Source organism: Hydra vulgaris, chromosome 13 (assembly GCF_038396675.1).
Source record: "Hydra vulgaris chromosome 13, alternate assembly HydraT2T_AEP".
Lineage (NCBI taxonomy): Eukaryota > Metazoa > Cnidaria > Hydrozoa > Anthoathecata > Hydridae > Hydra > Hydra vulgaris.
In genome coordinates this window covers 1,180,001-1,207,500 of record NC_088932.1, presented here as the reverse complement: position 1 = coordinate 1,207,500, position 27,500 = coordinate 1,180,001, and the positions used below count along the sequence as shown (strand labels likewise).

Sequence of the window (27,500 nt, the reverse complement as noted above, 5' to 3'; positions counted from 1 at the left end):
TTATTGGATGAATACTTTAAAAAAAATTGTGAATTAGTTTAAAAAAAAATCTAGACAGTCATTCCTTTAAATATATATATATATATATATATATATATATATATATATATATATATATATATATATATATATATATATATATATATATATATATATGTATATATATATATATATATATATGTATATATATATATATATATATATATATATATATATATATATCATCAGGCTTCCTGATGAGCCTGCTGGTGGGAAAACATGCTGTAGAAGATTAAAGTTAGATAAGTGTTTTTACTAATTTATATATATATGTATATATATATATATATATATATATATATACATATATATATATATATATATATATATATATATATATATATATATATATATATATATATATATATATATATATATATATATATATATATATATATATATATATATATATACTATATTGTTTACTATTTCTTGAAATTTATATCAGAAGTTATGTTTTAGAGATTTCTAGAAAATTTTAAGCAGTGTTGTTAACAAGTCTAGCATTTTTTTAACTTTAGTCTAACGGAGACAAGATTAACATCTCCTGTATTCAAATCTGATCTTAATTAAAATTGAGGTTGGCAAAAGTTTGCTAACCTCAATTCTACATTTTTTAGTAACCCCTTTGTGTCAAATTTTTTTTGTTGACCTGATGCCAACCTCTAACTGTTTAAGGTCAGCAATTAATCGCCTACCTCATTTTTCGTAATTCTGAGGGTTGTAGTAATAAGTTAATAGTTAATAAGTTTTATGCAATCAAGATTAAAATATATCTAAAAAGTTAACTAAAAAAAAATTAAAAAATATATAAAGTTAACCTACTGTTTATAAATCATAAATTTTTATATATTTGTAACAAATTTAGTTTTTGTATTTGTTAATTAGTCTAGTGTGAACCTAACATAGTAGTAGATTTATGTAAGTGTAAACCTAACATAGTAGTAGATGTATGTAAATGTAAACCTAACATAGAAGTAGATGTATGTAAATGTAAACCTAACATAGAAGTAGATGTATGTAAATGTAAACCTAACATAGAAGTAGATATAGATGTATGATGTTTCCATAATGGTAAAAGCATGTATTAGTGTCAACTATTAATTTTTGTTGTAAAGTTACACTTTGAAAGTTGCCATGTTATATTTAAGTCTTTGTTAATATTTTATAATATTTTTTGATACAGCAACAAAAACAAAAATCTTTAATGTATAAAAAGAAAAAAGAAATATTTGCTTAATTGTATAATTGGTTGCATAGTATAAACCAAAAGTATATCTTAGAAAAAATACACATTTTAAAAAATCAATTCTTTGCAAATGCTTCCTTAAAAATCCATTAAAAACCTTCTGAGCAATTAATAATGAATGAGAACAGTTATGATTTTTAAGTAAGCTGGAAACCATTAATCTTTACCTAATTCCACATGATTTAAGGGGTTCTATTTTCTTTTTTTTCATGAACATTTGAAAGTATGTAAAATATTTTGTTGAGTAATGAATCAGAATATAATATGTTTGGATCTGATGGCAAAATGGAAAATAATACTGAGTAGACAACAAAATGTTTAAATCACAATAGCAAAAATATCAAGGTATGGGATATCAGAAAATTTTTAAGAGCATACTTTTGCTGTATGCTGAGCATAAAATGCCATTAGTTTAAACTTTCTAGCAGGATAATGATCCAAAGTTTGCAAAATTTTCTTTGTATTAAGAAAAACAGGTTTTAAAGACTTTTATTTACAAAATGGTAAACCACAATATGGCTGTTATGTGTTAAAGTTATGTGATTTTTGGAAGTTTATCTGCAAACAAAAACATGTTATTTTAAAGCCCAATTTTTACTTTAATAAAATCATTAATTCATTAGTTAAATAAATCATTAATTTCTTGCAAGTTCTTTACATCAATGATAATATTATTTACTGTATTATGACTTTATTACTCTGTTACTTATGATGATAATCTACTTTTATATAATTTATTACTCTATTCCTTATGATGGTTATCTCTTTTATATAATTTATTTACTCTGTTACTTATGATGGTAATCTACTTTTATATAATTTATTACTCTATTACTTATGATGGTTATCTACTTTTATATAACTTAGGTCATTGATGATAATGAGTTAGAACGAAACTCATCAGTTGGACAGACCAATCAATATGAAGCTGACCTTAAGGAAGAGGTTATTGTAACAGAATTAGAGTTAATTGATAAAGAAATTGAACACAATCATGTTCAACCACCTCCTATGAGTTTTAATGATCCATTAACCAGCATGCATTACAAAGATACACTTGATATTACAGATACTGACAGTTTAGGTCCTTTAACAAATGATCTTTATTATAAAAAAGAAGAAAAATTGGTTCAATCTACAGAAAGGTCTCTCAAGATGCAAGATGCAAAAACTAGTTTGCGACAATTTTCATTTAGTATTTTGGCGAACTCTGATAGCACACTAGCTAATATTGAAAAACATCAAAATTATGGACTTTTTATGTCATCTGAAGATCAAGACCGTATTAAGGAATTTGTTTTTGAATTTTGTGTTCGTGGTTTACTTCCACATATAGAAAAATTGATGAGGACAATATCTGAGCAGGTATCCATATTTTTTACACAAATAAAACAAAATATATGATTACTAATAATTATTGGTAGATAAACTATTAAAATATAAAGTTGAATAGCCTCTTGGCTTTAGAGATAAAAATACATTACAAAATTGGCTGCTTTTTAATAATTTACATAGTTTATGTTTATATTTTAATTAATAATAAAAATGAACTTGTTCTTGTTTTTCCTATATTTATTGCAATTGCAATTTTTATGTGCTGATAATTTTTTTACAATTATGTCTTCAATCGTCAAAATATTATTAGCTCATAAAAAAAGCAATTACAATAAATATACTGAAAAGTTTACAAGCATATATAGGTTAGAAATATATAAAGGTTTAAATTTTTTTCAGGATAAAGTAATAACCATCATATATACAATAGCAACAGCAACCAAAACATAATAATCAAAATGTTGCATTTTTTCTGTCTAATGAGTTAATTGCTGATTTATCCTCCTTCATAAAAGATTTAGATATTTAAAAATTCCAAAATCATCTTTGAAACACTAATTGCTAACTATTATTAAGTAAAAAATAATACTAACCTAACAATAACTATTATATTATTTTGTCTTTTTAATAAAATTCTACTGTCAGCAGTTTAGTGATGAAGATATTCTACTCTATATTTATTAAAAAATATGTAAATATAAAATAAATCTAAAGTATAGAAACAAATGTTTTTTTATAAGGAAATAAGAAATTATTGATTATTTCTGCTCATTTAAGTGACTTATTTTGCATCTAAAATATTAAATTTAATATTTTGTATCTTATTTTCAGTTTAATGGTTCTGAGATAATGTCAGTTTGATTAACAGCGTAACTTTTTTGAACTAAAACTGTTGATGAAATTGTAGCTTAAAATAAAAGTCTATTTAAATGTTATTTTGCTGGCTAGATAAATGAAATTCTTTTTTAAAAAAAACTCTCTCCTGAGACTGTAAACTTTGCTGAAAAAAAAGTGGATTAATAAGGTCATTTTCTTTTCTTTTTTTTTTATCATTAAAAAATGTTGATAAAAAGTACTTTAAAAATATAAGAAATATGAACATTTTTTTTAATGAAGAAGTAAAGTAAAAAAAAATAATGACATTGCGCTTGATGTTTTTTACAAGGTTTGTATATTGCTGCCATATAGATTTTTTTATTTTAAAATTGTTGTTACTCAATATTTAGAAGAGTTATGCAATCTTCTGAATAGCCACGATGAAAAATAAATGTGAAAAAAGTGTTGTATTTTGAATCATAAGTCTAAAAACAAAAATCTGATTTTTATAAAAACAAATTCAACAAAGATGTGTTAACTGATTTCAACTATTCTACAATTACTGGTAGTAATTAATAAGTGACCAGGGCATCATCATTATTATAATGATGAGGCCCCGATAATACTTCTCCATAATCATCATCGTTATAATAATGATGATGATTATCATTATCATCATCTTCAGCATCATTAACAACATAAAAGAGAAAGGCTAAAGCCAAATGATCATAATGATGATGATCATGATAGTTATGATTATCATCATCATTATCATCATAAAATGATGGAAATCATTATCATCATCATCATTATCATAAAATGATGGAAATATTTAGTTAACCAATTTATGAAAAATATTTTACCTGCTGTTAAATTCTCCATAAAAGTTCCAGTTTTTATGTTAGGGTCCATCTTTGCAGGTACTACTTTCGTAATATTGACAAAAGTCATAACACCTGACACTTTTAAAACCATAACTTGTACCAATGATAAATTATTTGGCGTCATCCAATAAAAAAAAAAATTGCCTGAAACAGAGAGGAAAAAAATTTTAGGCTTAAATCAAATTTTCTCTTATTAATTTACTTAAACAATCTAACACAAGACTTATGATAAAACAAAAGCGATAACTCAAAGTAGTGAGTGACTGAGGTTAAGATTTGACCTGTGTTGGGTTTGATAAAATATAGCTGGGACCGGGTTTGGGACCAGGGCTGCGTAAAAATTTATACATCCTAAAGTATATTATATTTTTATTCAAAATTCATGTCATATTTTGTATATATATGCATATATAACATTATGATCAACATGATCATTGCAATCATCATTATCACATGATGATGATGATGATCATCATCATTATTATCATTATCATCATCAACTGCATAAAAAAGGGAAGGCTAAAGCTGATGATCATGATGATGATGATCATCATTATAATGATGATGATGATCATCATTATAATGATGATGATCATCATCATTATAATGATGATGATGATCATCATTATAATGATGATGATGATCATCATTATAATGATGATGATGATCATCATTATAATGATGATGATGATCATCATTATAATGATGATGATGATCATCATTATAATGATGATGATGATCATCATTATAATGATGATGATCATCATCATTATAATGAGGATGATGAACATCATTATAATGATGATGATGATCATCATTATAATGATGATGATCATCATCATTATAATGATGATGATGATCATCATTATAATGATGATGATGATCATCATTATAATGATGATGATCATCATCATTATAATGATGATGATGATCATCATTATAATGATGATGATGATCATCATTATAATGATGATGATCATCATCATTATAATGATGATGATCATCATCATTATAATGATGATGATGATCATCATTATAATGATGATGATCATAATCATTATAAAAATGATGATCATCATTATAATGATGATGATCATCATCATTATAAAAATGATGATCATCATTATAATGATGATGATCATCATCATTATAAAAATGATGATCATCATTATTATAATGATGATGATCATCATCATTATAAAAATGATGATCATCATTATTATAATGATGATGATCATCATCATTATAAAAATGATGATCATCATTATTATAATGATGATGATCATCGTCATGATGATGATCATCATCATGTTCATCATGATGATCATCGTCATGATGATGATGATGATCATAATGATGAATATTGTCATCATGATTATGATGATCATCATCATGATTATCATGATCATCATCATGATCATCATCATGATCATGATCATGATCATCATCATGATCATCATCATGATCATCATCATGATCATCATCATGATCATCATCATCATTATGATCATCATCATCATGATCATGATGATGATGATCATGATCACGATCATCATCATCATCATCATGATCATGATGATGATGATCATCATCATGATCACGATCATCATCATCATCATCATGATCATCATCATGATGATGATCATCATGATCATCATCATGATCATGATGATGATCATGATCATGATCATGATCATGATGATGATCATCATCCTGATCATCATCATGATCATTATCATGATCATCATTATGATCATCACCATGATCATGATCATCATCATGATGATGATCATCATCATCATGATCATCATCATGATCATTATCATGATCATCATCATGATCATCACCATGATCATGATCATCATCATGATCATCATCATGATGATGATGATGATGATCATCATGATCATCATCATGATCATCATGATCATCATCATGATCATCATCATCATCATGATCATCAGTATGTGGTTCTGTGTTCGCTATTGTAACGCCGTCATCGGCACACAGGATTTTAGAATTTACCCGCATCGCTTGCGATTTTTTTTTTTTTTTTTTAATTTTTATCAGAAAGATATAAATTTTTAAAATATGTTAGTTACGAAAAAAATTTTTGAGAAAAAAACCTTACAGATAAGACCCATAACGAAAAAGGCGTTGCATTACCGAAAAATCTAAAAAAGAGGATTTAGGCATGGGGATCATCAAAAAATGATTCGGATATGTCTTTTTTATTCATTCCCTTTAAATCAAGCTATAAACGAAAAAAATCCACTTACCTAAACTTTGAGGTTTTTCATATCATCATGGCGATTTTAAGTTTCTGAGTTCAAGTAAACTTTCTATAATATATTAATGTGCAATCTCCTACTTTGATTTTGAAAAAAAACGTTACATAAAATTTTTTTAAAAACTTTTTTAAACTTATTTTTCTTGATGGATGTAATATATATCATGTCGAATGTCCAAAAAACATTTACTTCGCTTTTGACATTATTTTTTTTGCGGGGAATTAGGGTTTTAAACAGTAGTTGTTGCAATACCGAAACTATCCAGGTTGCATTACCGAACTCACTTATTTTTTGATAATGGATGAATAGAAAAGGTTCGTTATTTCTAATTTATTGTTTAGGTTTAATTCCTTTTTATTTCTTTAATCAAACTCCTTTTATAAAATCTAAACTCCATCGTAAAAAAGCAGGAATGCTCCGCGGAATGGGTTTTTTTGGGTAAAAGAAATTGACTAATGGAAAAATGAAAACAGAAGAAATTAAAATATTTTTTTACATTTTACAATTGTTTATACTTTTTTTTCAAAAAATTAATCTCAAATAAATAAAAATAGTTTATTACACTAGTATCTATACCAAACCAATACGTTTTTTGAAAATCCTTCTGTGGACGTTTTTCCAAAATAAACAAATTTAGCAATTTTAAGTTTATAATAAATGTAAATAAGTTTACAATGATCATTTCGTATTCTTACATACATACATGCATCTTAATACTAGTTTTAAATAAGAAAAATAAAGTTTAAGGCATTTTACTTTCTTACTTTTATTATTTGAGTTTGATTTCAATCAAGAGCGCGTTAAGGGTGAGAATCAAGGTAGTAAGCCCCATCCCCCACGTCACCCCACGCACACCTCTTGGGGATAAGCTATATATTATTCAAAGGCGAGTATTAAGATATTTATTTATAACATCAATATAATATAGTGCAGAACTTACTAACTAGACTATTGTGTAAAGGTTATTGATTTATCTTAACTATAACAAAGTCTTAATTTCAATTAGCTTTTTAATTATTTTTTAGCTCTCAGACCCTCCCTTGCTGTAAGGGCTGAACCAGCGTGTTTTTTGTTGGAGAGAGAACTTCCATACATGGAAATCCAAACATTTATTTGTTTATACTTACGTCAATTAAAGATGCTTTGCAAAAAATTGCGATGATTAAATTACTATGTAATAAAATTGCGATGGTCAAATTACTAAAAGACATTACATCTTAAAATGGAAAACTAACATACTCAATTAATGTGAGAAAAAGTTCAACAATAAGAGATTTATTTTTCGAAAAGAAAAATACCAAGAAATGAATATCATGTTTTATAAAGTGAATTGGGATGAAATATTTGATAAAATAAATACAAACCAATGTTATAAATACTTTTTAAAAATTTATGAAAAAGCTTGCAAACAATATATTCCTCACCACTTCAAACCCACTATTTCTATCCAAAATCCATGCATCAACATAAAAATCAAGAATCTAATTAGAAAAAAACGTAATCTATGGTGCAGAGTGCGTGCTACAAACTTCAAAAATACAAACCTAAATAATGAATACAAACTAGTTAATAAAATGATTAAAAAGCAAATTAAAAAATCTACTCTTGATCATGAAATAAACTTAGCAAAAGATGTGAAACATAACCCAAAACTCTTCTATGCATATGCACAAAAAAATCAAACACATACAAAACTACAAGAACTTAAAACTAGTGACAATAAAATAATAACAGATAAAAAAGTCATTGCTAATCTACTAAATTGTAGTTTCCAATCAGTATTTGTCAAAGAAAATCAAGATCTACCACATTTCATCAATAAAACAATGCAATTGTTTGAATGTGACTGGGACCAAGAACTAAAAGAAGATATTGTACATAATTATTTATTAGAACTTAATGAAAATAAGTCACTTGGTTGTGATAACATCAGTCCCTATGTGCTAAAGCATTGTGCAGAAGGATTATCCAAACCTTTGTCATTAATACTTGATAGAAATTGATTCATTCAGGAGAGATGCCAGAATTATGGAAATCTGCAAACATTGCATCACTTTTTAAAAAAGGAGGCAAGGAAGATCCGCTCAACTACAGACCTATCTCTTTAATATCAATACAATGTAAGATAATAGAGAAAATAATTAGAAAAAAGCTGATAATTTATATAACAGAAAACAATCTGTTAAAGCCTCAACAACATGGATTTGTACAAAATAAAGGATGCCTAACAAACCATCAGGTTTGTTAGGCATCATAAAATATATATTTTGATTGAATACCAGTCTTACAGTCTTACCAGTTTTACAAGTTGATTCTGGTGAGCTACAGAAACGCTTTTTATCTCTTAAAAAAAAATAAACAAATGTGTAGTAATAACTAATAATGGTAAATTAGTTGAAAAAAAATATATATATATATATAAAAGTTTGTATTGCCTTTCAGAAATGTAAGTACAGAGAGCTACTTCAGCCTAAATCGAGAATGCGCAAAAATATTATTAAAAATAGTTATGATATTAATAAATGTTATTTAAAAAAATCCCTTATTTATATAATTATACAAATTAGTAATATTTAATTATATAAATAAGTCATATTTAATAATTTAAGTAATTAATTACTAGAATAAAAAATTGAAAAACAAAAGCTTTTAGATTACCTTTATTCTTGACACATTACTAGCTTTAGCAAATATAAATACAATAGATTCAGGCACTAGAATTTTAAATACATAGTCACTCTCCTAAAAAGATCATTACTTAAAAAACAAAAATAATACTGGAAAGTTGAATATTATCCAATAGATGATTTTAAGATGAAATAATTAGAAATAAATATATAAATAATATTTTAGATTATGATTACCTTCAAACTATTAAAAGCTAAAACAAAAGCTTTAAAAAGATCATGCAATTGATCTTCTGTCATTAGGCTAAGGAGATCTCTGTTACAAAAATTTTCTGAATAAATAAACGGAAATGCAAAAACATGTTAAATAATCAAGAAAAAATAAAAATAAAAATAAAGCAAATGGAATAATAGAGTGTAAATTCCTATATTTTTATGTAATACAAACTTTTATCTTATCCACCAACAATAAACCAGTTATGTCTGTAACTGTATAACTGAACATAAAATACAAAAATACTATTTAAGGATTTAGCATTTAGTAATTTTAATCTACTTTGACTAAAAGTCGATTTAAAAAAAAAACTATTTGACTTCAAGTATTGAAAATTGAATACTCAAAAATAAAATATTGCAAAAGATTTTATTTATATTAAAATATTACACATCATTTTGTTTCCAAACTGATGTTTAAACAACTCCCAATAAATAAACAAATGCTAAAATATATTTTTAAGAACACAGTATTTAATGAACTCTAGGGACCTTCAAATTTGTTCAAAACAAACTCCCTTCATAATTAAATAGTAACTGGCAAAGGTGGGATTTGAATCTGCAATCCTGCTGCGACAGGCTATCCGATCACAATAATAGCAGCACACTATACAACTGAGCTATCCCGACTCAATAGTATACTATATAAAAATGTATCTGTGAATCATAAATTTAAGTAAGATACTTACTTGACCAGAATAAATAGATTATAGCAACTGAGAAGTGCTATTTCAATCATACATTTCTTTGAAAACAGATTCAATCCTATAAACATTTAATTTTATCCTTATTTTATTACAAACAGTTATAAAAAAAATATTACCACGCAATAAGGTAGACTGTATCGGGGATCTTTCTCTCACATCTAGACTTGAAATGTAAAAAGAATTTCATGCAAGTTATTAGATTGTATTGCAACCTTACACCTGTGAATCTATCGAACATAAAAATTCTGATCCAAAAATAAAAAATCTATTATTAAGTCATCATTTAGTAAAATCTTTACTTTTTGGCTTTATTTTGACTGCTAATTTTATGAGTTCAAGCTTAATGCCTTATTAAGACTATATTTATTGAACAACACTTTTATTTCTTATATATTTACACGTCAAAAATTGTATACAAATATATGTATCAAAATTTATAAAATATATATAATTTATAACATATATATATATATTTTATAACATATAATATACACAAATACGTGTATCAAAAATTATATACAAATATGAATAAATTGTATACCTGCTGTAACAAATGTATCCAAGTCTTCGGTATCACTTGAACTACCTTGAAAGAATTATTAGACAAGTTTGAATTTTTGTTTTCTTTTAAACAGTAAACAGAAAAAGTGAAAAACAACAACTTTATATTTAGAGTATAAGTAGAGTGCTCAATGTTCTTAAAAGAACAGAGCAATTATAAATTAGTAGAAAATCACTTAACAAAAATTTATCTCATTGATAAATTTTTGTTAAGTGATTATAAAATTAACCACTGTGTATCATCAATAAAGACTCATTAGAAATGATGATTTTATGATGAGTCTTCATTTAAGAAACACTGTGATATCTGAGATAAATTTTTTTTTAGTGATTCTCTAATAATATATAATTGTTCTTCTATAAAATAAAATTTTTTAAATATATATATATATATATATATATATATATATTATATATATATATATATATATATATATATATATATATATATTTATATACATATATATATACATATATATATATATATATATATATATATATATATATTTATATACATATATATATATATATATATATATATATATATATATATATATATATATATATATATATATATATATATATATATATATACATATATTTATAAAATATTTTATGTATGTATATAATATTTTATTTAGTATTTAATGGCGATTCAACAAATTTATTGCCGGATTACGATCAAATAAATTCTTAAAAAACAAAAAACTTATAAGGCTCTAACGTACGTTCCCGGAGTTGCAATAACGAACAACAAGTTGCAATAACGAACAAAATTGTTACAAAAACGAACATAGGCCGCGTCAGGTTGCATTAGCGAACAAAAATGTTCGGTAATGCAAATTTTGCGTTGCTATACCGAATATCCATATGATCATCATCATAATGATCATCATCATCATAATGATGATGATGATCATCATCATAATCATCAGGCTTTAGCCTTCCTCTTTTATGCTGTTTCTCTAATATAAACAATCTGGAGTTTTTTTTTTCAACTAAAAGTCATTTCATACAATATGTAAGACACTCTCTTAAAGTTTTCCTACTTCTACCACTACCTTTCTACTGTAGCTGCTACCTCTTGACATGCTGATACCTAAATTACTTTAATCTTTTCTAACATACGTTCGATACAACATTTTTTCCAATCTGTCTAAGATTATGCCCTCTTTTCTTGTGTTGCTAGAGTCACACCACACATCCATCTGATCATCTTCTCTTTCGGCAAAGACTATACCATATAAATACTAAAGTTTATCAATGAAAGGAAATTGTATGCAAGCATCTAAATAAATAGCAACATATATGTTTATACCCATAATATGTATGCATCTTGAAAGCTTTTATTCCTTCTGGAATAAAAGTTTGGAGGTTTTTTTACTTCTCTTTCAATTTTCTATTTCATTTTTCACCATCTTGAGCAGTTGCTTTATTAAACATTAATCTTTTTTTTCTTTTTTTTTTTACAAGAACATTTCTCTTAAGAACAAATGCTCTTTTATTATTGCAAGAAGCCTATGTAAAAAAGTTCTGTCTAATGTTAAGCTCTGTTATTCTCAGTTTACTAAATCTCGTATCTCAGATGTTAGGTTCTAGAAACTTTTGGTTAGTCTTTAACAGTGTCATTAACTAAAGTAAGTCTAACATTTAATCTCAAATTTATGGGTCTGATCTTTTTACTTCTCCCCAGTATAAAGCAGATTTATTTGCAAAGAAATCTTACTCTAATTTGACTCTTGAATATAATTTTATATACTTATATACCCATACTTTTCCTGAGAGTTAAATTTAAGAGTTAAAAACAGATTAACTTATTGTTAAACATCCAAATCACTCAGGCTTCCAATGCTAAAGTTAATTCTCAATTAAACAATTCTACAGTTTGTGCTCCGGAATAGATTTCCATCATAGTCTTAAAAAATATTCTCCAGAACTGTCTTCAATTTTTCTAAACTTTCAAAAAGTGCTAAATAAGTGGTTCCAATTTTTCAAAACTCAAGAAAACACTTTGACCTCTCTAACTATCCTACAAATAGTTTTTACTCTGTTATTAGTTTCTTTATATAAAGGTTTTGAGGTTATGAAATAATTCCTTTCTAACTGCAGATTTTAATTGCTTAGAACAAGCAGTTGTTTTAAATCTGATTTCTCTTCTGTAACAGCTTAAGGCTTGCAGTGGCTTATGGATTTAAATTCTGGACTTAAAATACACAAATTTAAAATACACAATTTTACTAAACTAAACTCATTCATTTACTGCGAAAAAATATTGCAATATTGTTGGCATTCCAATATTGATGAATATCAACCCTCTTACTCTCAGACAAAGTCACATTGTAAATGTAATTAGACCTGCTTTACCTGCCAAGTTTGAGCCTCTCTCCCATTGTTGTAAGATTGCATTTGTTTCTTTTTTCTACAAATACAATCATGATTAATTCTCAAAAGAGCTATTTTCTCTATAACGGTAAACCAAAACTCATTCTTGCTTGGCTTTTTATCCAACAAGTTGCATCCTTTTACAGTATCTGTCCCTTCATGCTATAAAAACTTTTAATAATCCAGTTTTTTTTCTTGAACATTAAAAAAAAAACCTTATAACTCTTACCAATCTTTATGTTTTCCTTTTTTATACAACTTACAACTTTTTAAATCTTTAGTTATTAGTTTCCTAGTATTTTAACTTCTATTCTTCTATTCTATATTCTACTTCTTCTATTCTATATTCTAACTTTCCTAGCATTTTAACTTTCTCTATTTTAAAGAGACCCATAACTTAATAGTGGTTGCTTGCAATCTTGTTGGAAGTAAATTAAAGTTTAAAAATATATAAATGTATGCCAGTATTTAATAAATAGTAAATGTAAACATAAAATTATTATATATAAAGAATTATCAATTTTTTTCTAGCCCCGGCTATCAACCTTTGCTAAATCTTATAGTTTTGCTGGGGCCGGGTTTGCAAAAAGTCTCATTTTTAGGCGGGGCCCCGGTCACTTAGTAGTAGTAATAAAAGAATCTGGTAGTAAATATAAAAAATTCTAAATTAAAATTTAAGACAAGAAGTATTAGAAAAAATATATTCTTAATATAAGAAGAATAAATATATTGTTATTGTTAGAAAAAGAGTATTAATTATGACTATAAAAGAATATAATTAATTAAAACTTATTAGTAGAATATTAATTATAATTATAAAAGAATAAAATTAATTGAAAAATCTCTAAATATATATTATTTATACTTAAGTATACATACATTCATTATTAATTTCACTGTTTTTCTATCTGCATTAGGTTTCCTCTAAAAAAAATTTTAGTTTTCATTTATGCTAATGTTTTCAAGCAATTTCTTATGTAGCTGTAAAAAAATTTATTAGAACTTAAAATAAACACGGTGTATAAAAAAATATGGTGATACCTAAACTATCACCGTATTTTTTTTTTTTAAATAACTTATTTAATACCATCATTTGACTAAATCAAATAAGTTTTAGATAAACAAATAAAATCAAGCTTTTCTAACTGTAGTAACTCCTTTAGGTGAGGAGATGAATAATTATAATAAACATTTTTCATTTGTACAAAATTGTAGGAATCTAACATGATAGTTACAAACTTGTAAGAATCTAAAGTGACATAAATATGAATGTAAGAATCTAATGTGATAGAAGGATGAATCTAACGTGACAGTAGGATGAATGTAAGAATCTAACATGTCAGAACGATGAACGTGACAGAAGGATGAATCTAACGTGACAGAAGGATGAATGTAAGAATCTAACATGACAGAACAATGAACGTGACAGAAGGATGAATCTAACGTGACAGAAGGATGAATGTAAGAATCTAACATAACAGAACAATGAGCATGACAGAAGAATGAATCTTATGTGACAGAAGGATGAATGTAAGAATCTAACATGACAGAAGGATGAACATGACAGAAGGATGAATGTGACAGAAGGATAAAAGTGACAGAAGGATGAATGTGACAGAAAGATGATGAATCACGATGGAAGGCATCTAATATGATGAAAGATATGAGGTTATGCCATTTTTATGTTAGTTTTGCATGAAGTAGCTTCAAATTTGCAGCATTTTCAGAAAATATCTCTTGATATTTTTTTTTTGTTTTCTATATAGTAAATCAAATCAAATTTAATAACCTTTTTAAGTGTTTTTAACTTTAGTTTTCTTAATAGAAAAAAAAAATGCTGGATTATATTTTTATATGACTCAATGGCCTATTTTTTTTTAATTTTCTAAAAAAAAATTTCATAAACATTAGACAAATTTCCTTTCAGAACAGACAAGCAAAGTAGCTCTTAATCAACTTTTTTTTTGTTTTTTGCAATATTTTATTTAAGTTTTGATTTAATTCTTCAGCTTTATTTGAAATGAGTTTTCTGTAAAGGAAATAGGTGGCATGTAAATGACATAGAGTACTAATAAATTTTATTATTTTATGAAAATAACAAATATCTAATGATGATAGAGGTAATAAATAAGTTTTATCTGCAGTAGTACTGTTAAATAGAAATGACAATGCATATTGGTTTCATTTTCACAATAAAAAAAGTATATATTTTTTCGGTTATTTTGGAACTCCAGGCATTCTTTAAAACATATAGTTAGTCCAAAATATATAATTAATGACTCAAATTGCAACCATTAATACTTACAATTAATAATAAAAATTATGCAATTTGTGGAGACCTTGAAGGTCTCCACAAATTGCTTAATTAATACAACTTTACACATTAGAATTTTGCATAATAATTTCAAAAGTTGTTGTCAATGGTAACAAAAGCTTTTTAATACTATTGACATAGGTAAATAGTTTAAACAGAAACATAAATTTATTTCATTATCTAAAACAAATACTTTTGAAAATACATTTTTTTAAAAGGTTGAAGATGTTATATTAAAGAGAAAGTTTTTTTTTTCCTATAGTTAATGAAGTATCAGTGTTATATTAAATTTATCAGTATTATTTGCATGTATAAATAACTTGTTAGGGTATGAATTTTTAACATTTTTATAAAGCTTTGTTTCTAATTTTTGTTTATTCTGAAATAAAGTTTTTATTATTTATTTTTTAAAGGTTTTTATTATATTATAGAACTGCTGTATTATTATAAAATTTTTTATTTACATGCATGTTTACATCTATGCAGTTGTTTGCAATATCCATACAGTTGTTTACCATGTTAATGCAAGTTATTTGCAATATTCATGCAGTTTGAAACTACTAAAAGTTGTTTACAATATTCATGCAGTTCGAAACTGCTAAAAATTAATCTTTTTAGAGAAAAAATTTCCAACAAAAAAAATTTAAAATTTGGAGAAAGAAAAAAAAAGTTGTGAATTTAGAAATATGTAGAATACAGATTTCAATTTCTTTATTTGTAGATTATTTTTTAAGTATAGAAACATGTTTACACAGGTTCAGTGTGTGTTAAATATTTTTGTTTCCAATTATAATTAGAGAAGATTATTTTTTTAGGTTTGTTTTAGTTAAACCTAAGATATTGAGTTTAAAAGTTACGTATATATATTTTTATCAACAGTTTATTTGAGATAAAGCTTGAGAAAAAACTTAGTAAATTAGATTTGATATCAGGTATATCTTTTAATAAAAAAAATTTGATGCTATTTAGACCCAGCTATAGCGAGTATTTTAAGTGCAGAAAATATTCAGTATCATTAAATCGATTTTCAGAGTTTTTGAAAAAGAATTTTAAAAAAATTGAAAAAAGAGCTTATAGAATTCTCCTCAGTAATTTATTTAATAGAATAATTTGAAAATATGTGTTTAGGAGTGTTTAACTTCTGCAATGACTTGGGACCGGTTGAGGAGGTTATTCTTTTTTTCTTTTTTTTTAATTTTTTCAACTCTTTAAAAGAATCTGGGTAAGCAAGGCCACAGAAATAAAATTTTTGAATTACTAACAACAAAAATGATATACTTTAGTAACAGTAAGTAATATGATCTTAATTACAACAAAAAAAAGGTCTAATTTTTATTACAACAAAAATGCTAACCTCGATAACAACAAAAAATAATATCATTTTAGTAATTGAAAAAATATTAATTACAATTGAAGAAGTTTTTACCTCTGACTTAAATTACTTCCTGTTTATGGACTCTTGGTTTAGTAAAGGTTGGAGATGGTATATTACTAAAACTTCATAAAACTTGGAATATTTTAAGATGAACATTTTAAAAGTTGTTATTATTTTTGATTTAATGAAGTATATATAATCTGTATATATAATCTGTATATATAATCTGTATGATAAAAATGAATATAATCTGAAGTATATGTATAATCAACTAGATTACTTAGATTATATTCTTAGATTACATATCAAAAATATAACTCTTGGATATAATCCAAGAATATAATTGTTGTTGATAAGTTTATACTATACTTTCACTTATTTTTTTTAATTAACAAGTTCATTCATAACAAGACCGTGAGCAATCGCTAATTAAGTTGAATTAACAGAAATTCACAATAATTAGTGGTTGCTTGCAAGTTTTCTAGTAACTTCCAACACTAAATGTTGGGAGTTTGGTCCACAACTAAATGTTGGGAGCAAACAGAAGAAAAAAAGTGAGAGGTAAAGAGTAAAATAGTGGTCAGTAAAAGATTTAAAAAAAACATGAAGTTTGGAAAAAATTACAAATCACTGTTGTTCTAGATAAAAAAAAAGTTTGAGATAAGAACTGTTTAGTAACTATATAATAATTAGTCCATTAGATAAATTTAAAAAATTTTAAAGCATGTAGAACCATTCAAGTAAATGGATCCAACTTTGCTGAATAATAAGTCATGCAAGAATAAGTTTAGGTTGATAAATTAAGTGATAATAGCTTGAGCAGTAGACATAATAGTATTAGTAAAAAAAAGAATCATATGCAATTTTACAACAGTGAGACGGGTTTAAACTTCACTGCTGGATTGCAGCAACACAAGCCAAACAACACTAAGATATAGTAGCTGAAGATAAGGGTGTAGCAGTATTGCTATCTACCATTTTTATTTCAATTTTTTGAAGGATTGTCTAGTTTTCACAAAATATTGACAACTAGATTTATATATCAAACAACAAATACTATGTTATATGGGTGCTAAAGTTTCATTGAGAATGTTTTGAGCTTGTTTTGATTCAGAAGGTTGCTTTAAGGATAACTTTCTATCTGTTTTAGAAGATAAGGTCAGGGTTAGGGTTAGGGTTAGGGTCAGGGTTAGGGTTAGGGTCTTCTTTCTGTCTTTAAAAAGATTTTAACTACTAGCATATAATATTTTGTCTGACAAACTTGTTTTTGGTCAATGGCTGCTACATTACGGTTATTTTTCATCTTTAATGAATCCTTAAATGATTTTTTAGGCCTAAGAAAAACTGTTGAATTAATTTTGTTGTATAATAAAAACTGATTTATTGGAAATGGTTTAGTTGTCTTTTTTGTCTTCTCGTTCTTTGAAGCTTAAAAATATTGTCTATAGTTTTCATCGATTATTCTACATAAAGACTAATGTTTGCATTATTTTGACAAAAATTATTACAAAGTTAACTTCAAATTCAATGCTGTATTCACCAACAAATTTATAAACAAAAAGTTTGTTATTTTTCTCCTACGGTTCTTGCCATTGTGAATAACTTCTTATCTTCACTTTATCACAAGATTTTATTGCAATATAACTTCAAATAATATTGTGGTAGTTTTGTTCTTCTCTTTTTTATTTATTTTGTCCACCTATTTTTTATACCTTACATATAAAAAAGTTTTTATGCATAGAGTTTTTTCAGTTTTTTCCACCTGTTATAAATATTAATTTCTCAGAAGTTAAAAAAAATAATCAAATACAGTACGAATCGGTATTTATTTTAAAATGTTGCTGATGTTTTGGTTTCTTTTATGTGCCAATTTTTGCTTGAAAAACAATATATGAAAAAATAAAAATTGTAAATAATATATACAGTGATTTTTTTGATAGATTATATCACGGAAAGGAATCCATAAGTCAATATTCAATGCTACAAAGAAATGGTTTGGTGGTAATAAAACAACTAATGTTGTTACATCATCTAGCAATGGCGTAAGGTTTGAAATTTTCTTTATAATACATACATTTTTATTACCAATTAGTTAATAACTAATTATGTTTTGAAAATTATTTATGAAAAGAAAGATATTTTACAAAATGCTACTTAAAAGAAGACTCATGCATTCAGGGCTGGCGAAAGTTGGTGTCATGTGGGGAAGAGGGGGTACCATTGTCATTTTTGCAGACTGAAAAAAAAAGTCCTTGTTTTTTAAAATTTGCTGATTGCCTTGTCAACATTTGCTGACTGGCTTTCTAAATTTGCCCACTGACTTGTCTAAAGGGTCTACATTTGCCGACTGACTTGTCAAAAAGGGTCAAATTTGCCGTCTAAATGAACAAAAAAATCATTGATGGAGGGATGTCACACTCCCCCCCTCCCCCATTGTGCCGGTGTCATGAAATAAATTAACCCCCATAATAAATTAACTCCCGTTGCATAAAAAATTACCCGGGGAGTTAATCTATTTCAAAATAGATTAATTCCCCTTGAAGTAAATGAACCCCTGTCGGCGAAACAAATTAACTCCCCATATTATTTTAACTCCCTTGGAACAACTTTTACAAATTACAAAAAAAGTGTTTTAACTTGATGTCTTCCAAATGTGTTGTTTTTAAATCTGTTAATTAGTTATTGATATGGATATAAATTATATTTCTACTATTATTATACCATATATTAATAGTAGCAATATATATATATATATATATATATACATATATATATATATATATATATATATATATGATATATATATATATATATATATATATATATATATATATATATATATATATATATATATATATATATATATATGTATATTATTGTTTTGATCTTCTTATCAAAAGATTAAAAGATCAAAACAATACTATTACTATTGTTTTGATCTCCTTTTTATATATAATATAAAGGCTTGTCAAAAATAAACAGTTATAAAGTAATTTTGTTTAACACTCACTAAATATTTATATATTATATATTTAAATATATAATACTAAATATGTTTTTTAAAATTTTAAAATACTTACACAATTTTGTAGATATAATTATAAGTTAAATTATTTATATCGCGTATTAAAGGGGGTTAATTTATTTCAGTAGGGGTTAGAAATACTTAAGCCCCCGGTTAATCCATTTCGCTTTATTTTAAAATAATTTAACTCCCAGGGTTAATTTATTTTGAAATAGATTAACCAGGGAGTTAGAATGTTTTAACCGGGAGTTAACTTTTTGGGGAGTTTATCTATTTCGCGTCTCTGGCCTTTCATGCATTTAGAAGTAGTTAAACACTGTTTCTAAAGTTAAATTTTCTACTAGCATAAAGTTTTAGCAATACTTTTTTTAAATTACTCTCAGCACAGCTACAAGTAACCACTAATTAAGTTGGGAGTAAAACAAAAAAGAGACTTGATAAGAAAGGAAGTGATTGATAGAAGAAAAAAACCTGTAAGTTATACAAATCAGGAAAACAAATTAAAATTAAATTAATAAAAACAAAATTTTTCGTAAGTTTTTCAAAACTGTTTTAGAAAATTTTCAAAATAGAACGATAGTAATTTACAGTTTTTTATTTTTATCTAATTATATAATAGAATGAATTAATGATGATAACATTAAAATGTTTCGAAACTTTCATCGTTTTTCTTCGATATAGTAAAAATGTTAAAAAGGCAACAATTTTTTTGTTATGTAATATCAGAGAGAATTTCAAAGCACAGATGTTCAAGGAACAAAACTAGGTAAATGTTCTTTGAGTATAAAAGAACCTTTACAGCAAAAAAATGCTTAGCTGAATGACAAGTTATACAAGATTAAGTTTTGGCTAAAAGAACAAGTAAAGAATACTTGCTTGAGCAATAACCATTGATAGCGTTCGTAGAAAATAAAAAATTTAGAAAGATCCAGTAACTAAAACCATTCAGCATGATGAGCATTAAAGTTACCAATAGCAACAGTATTGGCTAAAAGAGAATGACCTTTATTAATTTGATCAAAAACAACATTGAAAAAAGTGCATTATTAGGAAGAAAAAAAAACTATGAACAGGCATCACGCATTTTGTTAACAAATCAAATGATAATAGTCTTTGTTTTTTATTTTATACAATCTAAAATTGAAACAGCCATATTGCAAGTAGGTCTGCTGATTTAGTGAAAATAAGGTTCAATGCATAAAATGTGACTTCAAAGACCACAAATATTTTCAAAGGATTAGTTCAAACAATATGATAGTAATGCTTTTTTAATAATACTTTTTGGTAATTTATTCATGTTTTAATAATTAGAAAACTTGACTCTAGATAATGATACCCTTAACAAAAGGCTTGGTGATTCCTTTATTCCCTTTCATCAACCCAAAGTTGTAAGAAAGGGCTCTTTATATATAATCATAAATAAAAGGGAAGACAACAAGATCCTAAGCTAAGAAGCTGAACAAAGAGTGTAGCAACAAGAGTAACAATAAAAGAAGCCTGAAGATCAGCTAGATCACTAGTTACTTAGAAACTTGTTATCAGCTCCAGTGTTTAGAAATAAGTTATACATTATCTTATTATATAAGGGAAATATTATATATAAATAGGTATGCACGGTTAGTTATAAGTATAAGTATTAGTTTGGACATAAGTAAACATTTACTCAATGCAGACTTGCATGTGTAAGGCATTTAATTCTCCAAAGAATGGAGGCTTAGTTGTTTGCAAAGAAATATTTTTTTAGCTGGTTTTGGTGATCACACTTTTGCTAAAATTTTTATCACTCCTGAATATTAAACTAAACTATTATCATCAGTGTGTAACTATTATTATTTGTTATTATTGTTATTTCTTGTTTAACCTTTTTTAAAGTTTGGACTCCTAATGACATCCCTGTCACAGTTTTTCAAAACTGTGTATACCAAAATATTCTTCTGTGCTCTTGAAATTATTTCCCAATTGCTTATTTTTATCTTGTACACGTTCTTATTTTAATCTTGTATACCTTCCTGCTGGTAATCAGCATCTTTCTAGTTGTAAAACTTTAGAGACCACTCTAATCTTTCTAGAGACCACTCTTATCTTTTTAGAGATCACTCTAATCTTTCTGACTTTTATCTTCTTTTTTTGACTTTTATCTTCTAAGTTTTAAGTCTTTGTTCTTTTAATCATCTAATTTTTGATATCTTGATATCCAAGAACTTACTTTCAGACAAGTAATATAATTATTTATCTTCTCATTTTAATGCTGAATTGTTAGCAGTGTGTTATTCCAACAGATAATTGTTAATTTAATTTTTAATTGTTAATTTAGTTTTTAACAGTTAATTGTTAGCCTGACAGTTTTATTATGCTTCAGATAGAAATGATGAATCATCCTGGGCTGTTGTTCTTGATATTAAAGGCTTTTGATAAAATTTGGCATGCTGGTTTTCGCTCTTTATATAAAGTTTCATCATACAGGAAATATTTATAGAACATTAATTTTTATCTTTAAATATAAAACATTAGAATTTTTAAAATTGTTAAAGTTGTCCTTAATAGTCAACATTCTTTTTCATTTCCATTAGTGAAGACTGATATATATTGATGCATTATCAACAATAGCAAAGACTGGTTTATATTGATGCATCATCAACAAAGAATTATTTTTATTGTCTTTATAAATGGGAAAATATCCTCTTACCCTATATCTTTTTAGAATATTTTTTACTACTGCCCTTTCCTGGAAAGCATATATCAAATCATTGCAAGATCTGTTAAAACAGGCTTTGTTGTGAGATTGCTAGATCTGCTTAAACAGGCCTTGTTATGATATTTTTTTGCGTATCAGAAAAACGTAACGCAAGTAAATCTAACTTCACTCAATATACATATTTACATCATTAAAAGTTAAATTATGTTGCATATTTTAAAGTACTGCATTTTAATTAAGTTTATACTTCTTTACCACATTAAAAATCATTAAAGTCTTCATCTTTATAAAGTATCTTTAAATTAAACAATATTTTTTTTTTAAATTATCAATAAATTTTATTTTATTGTTATTTTTTTTTAAATGAGGGAGCAATTGTTTATGTTTGAATTGTCAATTTTTTTTTAACATTTTGGCTTTAACAAAAAAAAATTAAATTGAATTTAATAAAATATATTTATTAATAAGAATAATTTAATTATTAATTAAAATTATTAATATTTATTTATATTTTATTATTATTGATTAATAATTTAATAATAATAATTAATTTAATAATAAATTTAGTTATAAAGTCAAACTAAATTAAAAGTTTTTATTACTAGAAGTATAAAAAAATTTATTCAACTTTCTGTTTTTTTATCAACTCAAAAAAATTATTTCACAATAGCAGTAAAAATGTTTTTTAAAACAACTAATTGCTGCCCAATATTTTCCCCTTAAACTATTTCAAAAGACTGTTTAAATATTCCAATTTAAAAAAGTTTTAGCGTAATGCAAATGGCTTAATGCATAGTTTAACCTTAAAACAGGGTAACACTTCTTAACAAAGCCTGTAATGATTATTTATTGTGCTTGACATTTTCTTAAATCTAATTCTATTTTTCCATTGATGCCTTTTATCTTTTAAAAAAACTCATTGATAACATAAGTGGGCCATCTTTAACAGTAAAATTTAAATGAATTTTTGTACCAGCTAACAAAATTCATTCATTTAATAAATCAAGCATCAAAACTATTTAGCATCAAAACTTTTCTTTATATAGACTTTTATATAGACTTTATATAGGCAAAACTTTTATTTATATACTTATGTATTGGTTATGAAAATCTTAAGTCATTATATTCTGAGAGGAAATTTAGATGCTGTATGTTATATTTTTGTCAAATATGTCTCAGCTGTGTTTGACATATAAATGCAGTGTGTGTAATCATATTGTATAGGTGTGTAAACGCTGTGTCTTGTCAGATTTTAAAGATGTGAAAATGTTTTGTTTCTAATCCAATTGAAGTGATCTGTTGCATTATATAAGAAATAAAGATAATAAAAAAATCAGTTCTCCTGTTTCACAGTTTTAAAAAATAACTCTTGGTAGGCTTTCTTGTATCCTTGTAGTACAAATTATATGATCATGCAAATATTTGCTTTTTTTTCTTGGCATATAACAAAAATATTTTCTTGCTGGTTAACACCATTAATTCAAAAAAGTTAAAATTTAGGGTTAATGAGGTGCTGATAAAGTTACCACCAGGAATGTTGATTCTGTCAGAATTTTTTAAAACTAGATTTTTGCCTTACTTTTTATTTTTGCCTTAATCTTTATTATTGTTAACTTGGCTGAATTATTAGCATAAATTTTGATGTTATTTTATAAAACTGGTTTTACAAGCTGATTTACCATAAGCCTAATTGGTATCTATGATTTCTAGAGTGTCATATTTTTAATTTTTTTATAGCTATGCAGCAGATTCTCCCGAGCTTCATCATAGGCGACTGGGAGATTTAGCATTTTTGATACAACATTATGAACTGGCTTACAGTTCTTATCATTCTGCAAAACGAGAGTTTAACAATGATCATGCTTGGGTATATTTTGCTGGTGCTTTGGTAAATTCTTTTCTCTTTTTTTAATTTTGAAATTTACATAAGATTTAATGTTTTAAATACTTTTGAAACTTCTTGTTAGGAAATGGCATCTGTGTCAGCATTTATGTTAGGATCTGCAAGAGTTTATCCAGTTCATTATTTTGAAGCAAGTATTTCAACATATCTCAATACATGTCGGTGAGGCTTAATTACAAAATGTTCATATTAAAACTCAAAAAATATATATAATTTTTTTTATTATAGTTTTTAATATTTAATTTAATAAAACATTTTTCAGCATGCCAGACTTAGCGACTCGTGCATGTTTATTAAGTACCACAGCACTTCAAGCTAAAGAAATGTATCCAGAAGCAACTGTTGAGTTTATTAAACTAACCAATGAGGTTGGTTTTTTGTTATTTTTTAAATATGTTTTCATCTTTATGTTTTTATGTTTTGCATTATGAAATAAGTTATATAATGAATGATAAAAGTATAATCATATGTTTTAAAAAATTATTTAAATAATATTAGTAATGATAAAATATAATCATAAGATTTAAAGTTTATTTATAACATAAAACAGTTTTAGTTTAGCAATTTTGCACAAAACCTCAAAAAGTTTCTTTGTCTAGTTAGTCTAGTTTATTTAATTAGTCAGTTGAGTCAGTTTTGAAAAAATCATTCTGAATTTCTTGATCATATTTACTACTTGTTTATTGTATGACCCTAGTATTTTTTTTTTTTTTTTCATGTGGTTTGACTAGATTTTTATCCTTTATTACTTTTCTTTTATCATTAATACTTTTAATATTACTTTTAATATTATAATAATTATAATAATATACTTTTAATGCTTTTATTATTCTTTTAATAAATTTTATTGTCCTTTTTTTTTGTTCTAAAGGATTCTTTATAAAGTCTTGAGCAGTTATTTTAATTGTAAAACTTGTTACAATTGTATTATATAAAATAGTATTACAGTCTAACACACACACACACACACACACACACACACACACACACACACACACACACACACACACACACACACACACACACACACACACACACACACACACATACACACACATTTTATAAGAGCAGTTTTTTTTATACAGAATAGTTCAAGCCAGGATTAGGATTATAATTACCTGCTACTGGTAACATATAATTTTGGTCAATCTGTCATGTCGTGTCCTGCTGTCTTGTAGGCAGCTGGACACGGCTTGACAGATTGATTATATTAACTCTGTGGGAGTTCTCAGAAAGACTGATTATATTAACAAGAATATATTAACAAGATTATATTAACTCTGTGACAGCTCTCAGAAAGATTAACTCTATCAACAACTGTAAAATAGTTAATTATTTTAATTTCTTTATTATTATTGTTATTTTAGTTCTAATTAACAGTTCATTGATGATGTCAGTGCTTTTATGTATATATTTTTCATCTTTTCCACAAGAACAACTCTTTAGGTAACAAATGTTTTTATATCATTGCAAGAAATTGATCCAAAAAGTTCAATACTATTATTCTCAAATTAACACATCTTGTATTTTATCTTAGAAGCTAGGTTTTAGTGACTTTTAGATATTCTTTAACAATGACATGAACAAATGCAAGTCTTTTTATTTCTCATTATATCATTTATGCATGGGTCTTAACTTATTACCTCTCCCAAAGATAAAGCAGAACCATTTGTAAAGAATTATTACTGTAATTAATCTCTTAATTTAATGACCACACTCCTCTTGTCATCAAGTCAAAGTCATCACTCCTCTTGTCATCCCAAAGAACCAGGTTAATCAACTGCTAGTCTTTTGAATTTCTTAAGTTTCTATTGCTAAAATTATTTCTCATGTAAACTACTCTACAGCTTGTGTTCTGGACAGTATTTTTGTCACGATCTTACAAAATTGTTCTCTTGAACTCTCTAAACTATTTAACAAGAATCTAAATTTTGTTTTCCTGTCAGCTGGAAAATGGCATATGTGGTTTCAACCTTTACAAACTTTGGAGAATTCCCCTGACCACTCAGTTATCACCCAATCAATTTTCTTATTATTATTAGCAAAATCTTTGAAGCTTCTATTATCTCAACTTCAGTTAAATAATTTTTTGATTATGTAATGATTTTTTGATTATACTGCTGAGTTAATAATCATTATTTTACTTCAAGATAAACTGTCGAAATTGGTATTATAACACAACAGAATAATAAAAATATTACTTAAGTAAAAGTTCCAGGGATGCGGAGTCCCAAAAAGGACTCCGTATTTAAAAGTCACAAAAAGATTATTTTATCTAAGTTTTTGGTATCCAAGAACTCTAAAAATATAAATAAGTTTATGGACTATTAATAGGAAAAAAATTAAGACTTTTAGGTTAGAGGAACAATCATTTTTTAAACCCGGAGTCCTTAGGTATATAGGCGGCAAGGACTCCAGGACTCTGGGCTTAAAAACAATAAGTTTCAAGTCATAAGATCTCATGAACTTTTTTCTTATAGCAGATCATAAGTCAATAATGATGTTTTGAGCTTCTGGACACTACTGACTTGGAAAAAGTAGAGATATAAAGCCGGAGTCCTTTTGGGACTCCGCATCCCTGAAAAGTTCAGACGATTATAAATTACAAGTTGTAGTAAGGCATAGGATTTATCAACAATATTTTCTAAGATAATAGTTGAAGAGAGTAGAAAGTTTTGACAGTGATTTAAGTGGTTTTAGTTAGAAAAGGAGTTCCATATTTTTATGCTTTTATACTGTATGGATTCATACCCGTAATGAACAGTTTAATATTTAGGTACTTATAACTTAAAGTTGCATACAGGTCTTAGAATATAATTACACACAATTTAAATTGCTCATTTTATTTCTTTTTAAGTTTAATTTAGTAAAACATTAGATTTTTGTTATTGAGATTTTTCGAGCAAGTCAATTTTTTATAAAGTATCTTTTTAGTAGAAATAGGTTTAAGAATACCAGAAGTTCTATAGATTTTTCCTACATTATACATTAGGGTACAGTGAGATTTATTGTTTTTGAAAAAAA

The 27,500-nt window shown here is 25.9% G+C and overlaps 1 protein-coding gene across 1 annotated transcript in view; it reads left to right on the top strand.

The window, feature by feature from the left end:
• The window catches only part of LOC100210792 (trafficking protein particle complex subunit 8), a 103,486-nt gene that overhangs the window by 49,065 nt on the left and 26,921 nt on the right, over positions 1-27,500 (top strand). Inside the window, exons 7-11 of the mRNA XM_065816810.1 lie at positions 2,156-2,653; positions 18,794-18,900; positions 24,311-24,461; positions 24,541-24,638; positions 24,739-24,844. Coding sequence (XP_065672882.1) covers positions 2,156-2,653; positions 18,794-18,900; positions 24,311-24,461; positions 24,541-24,638; positions 24,739-24,844 — 960 coding nt within the window. The remainder of the gene's footprint in view (positions 1-2,155; positions 2,654-18,793; positions 18,901-24,310; positions 24,462-24,540; positions 24,639-24,738; positions 24,845-27,500) is intronic.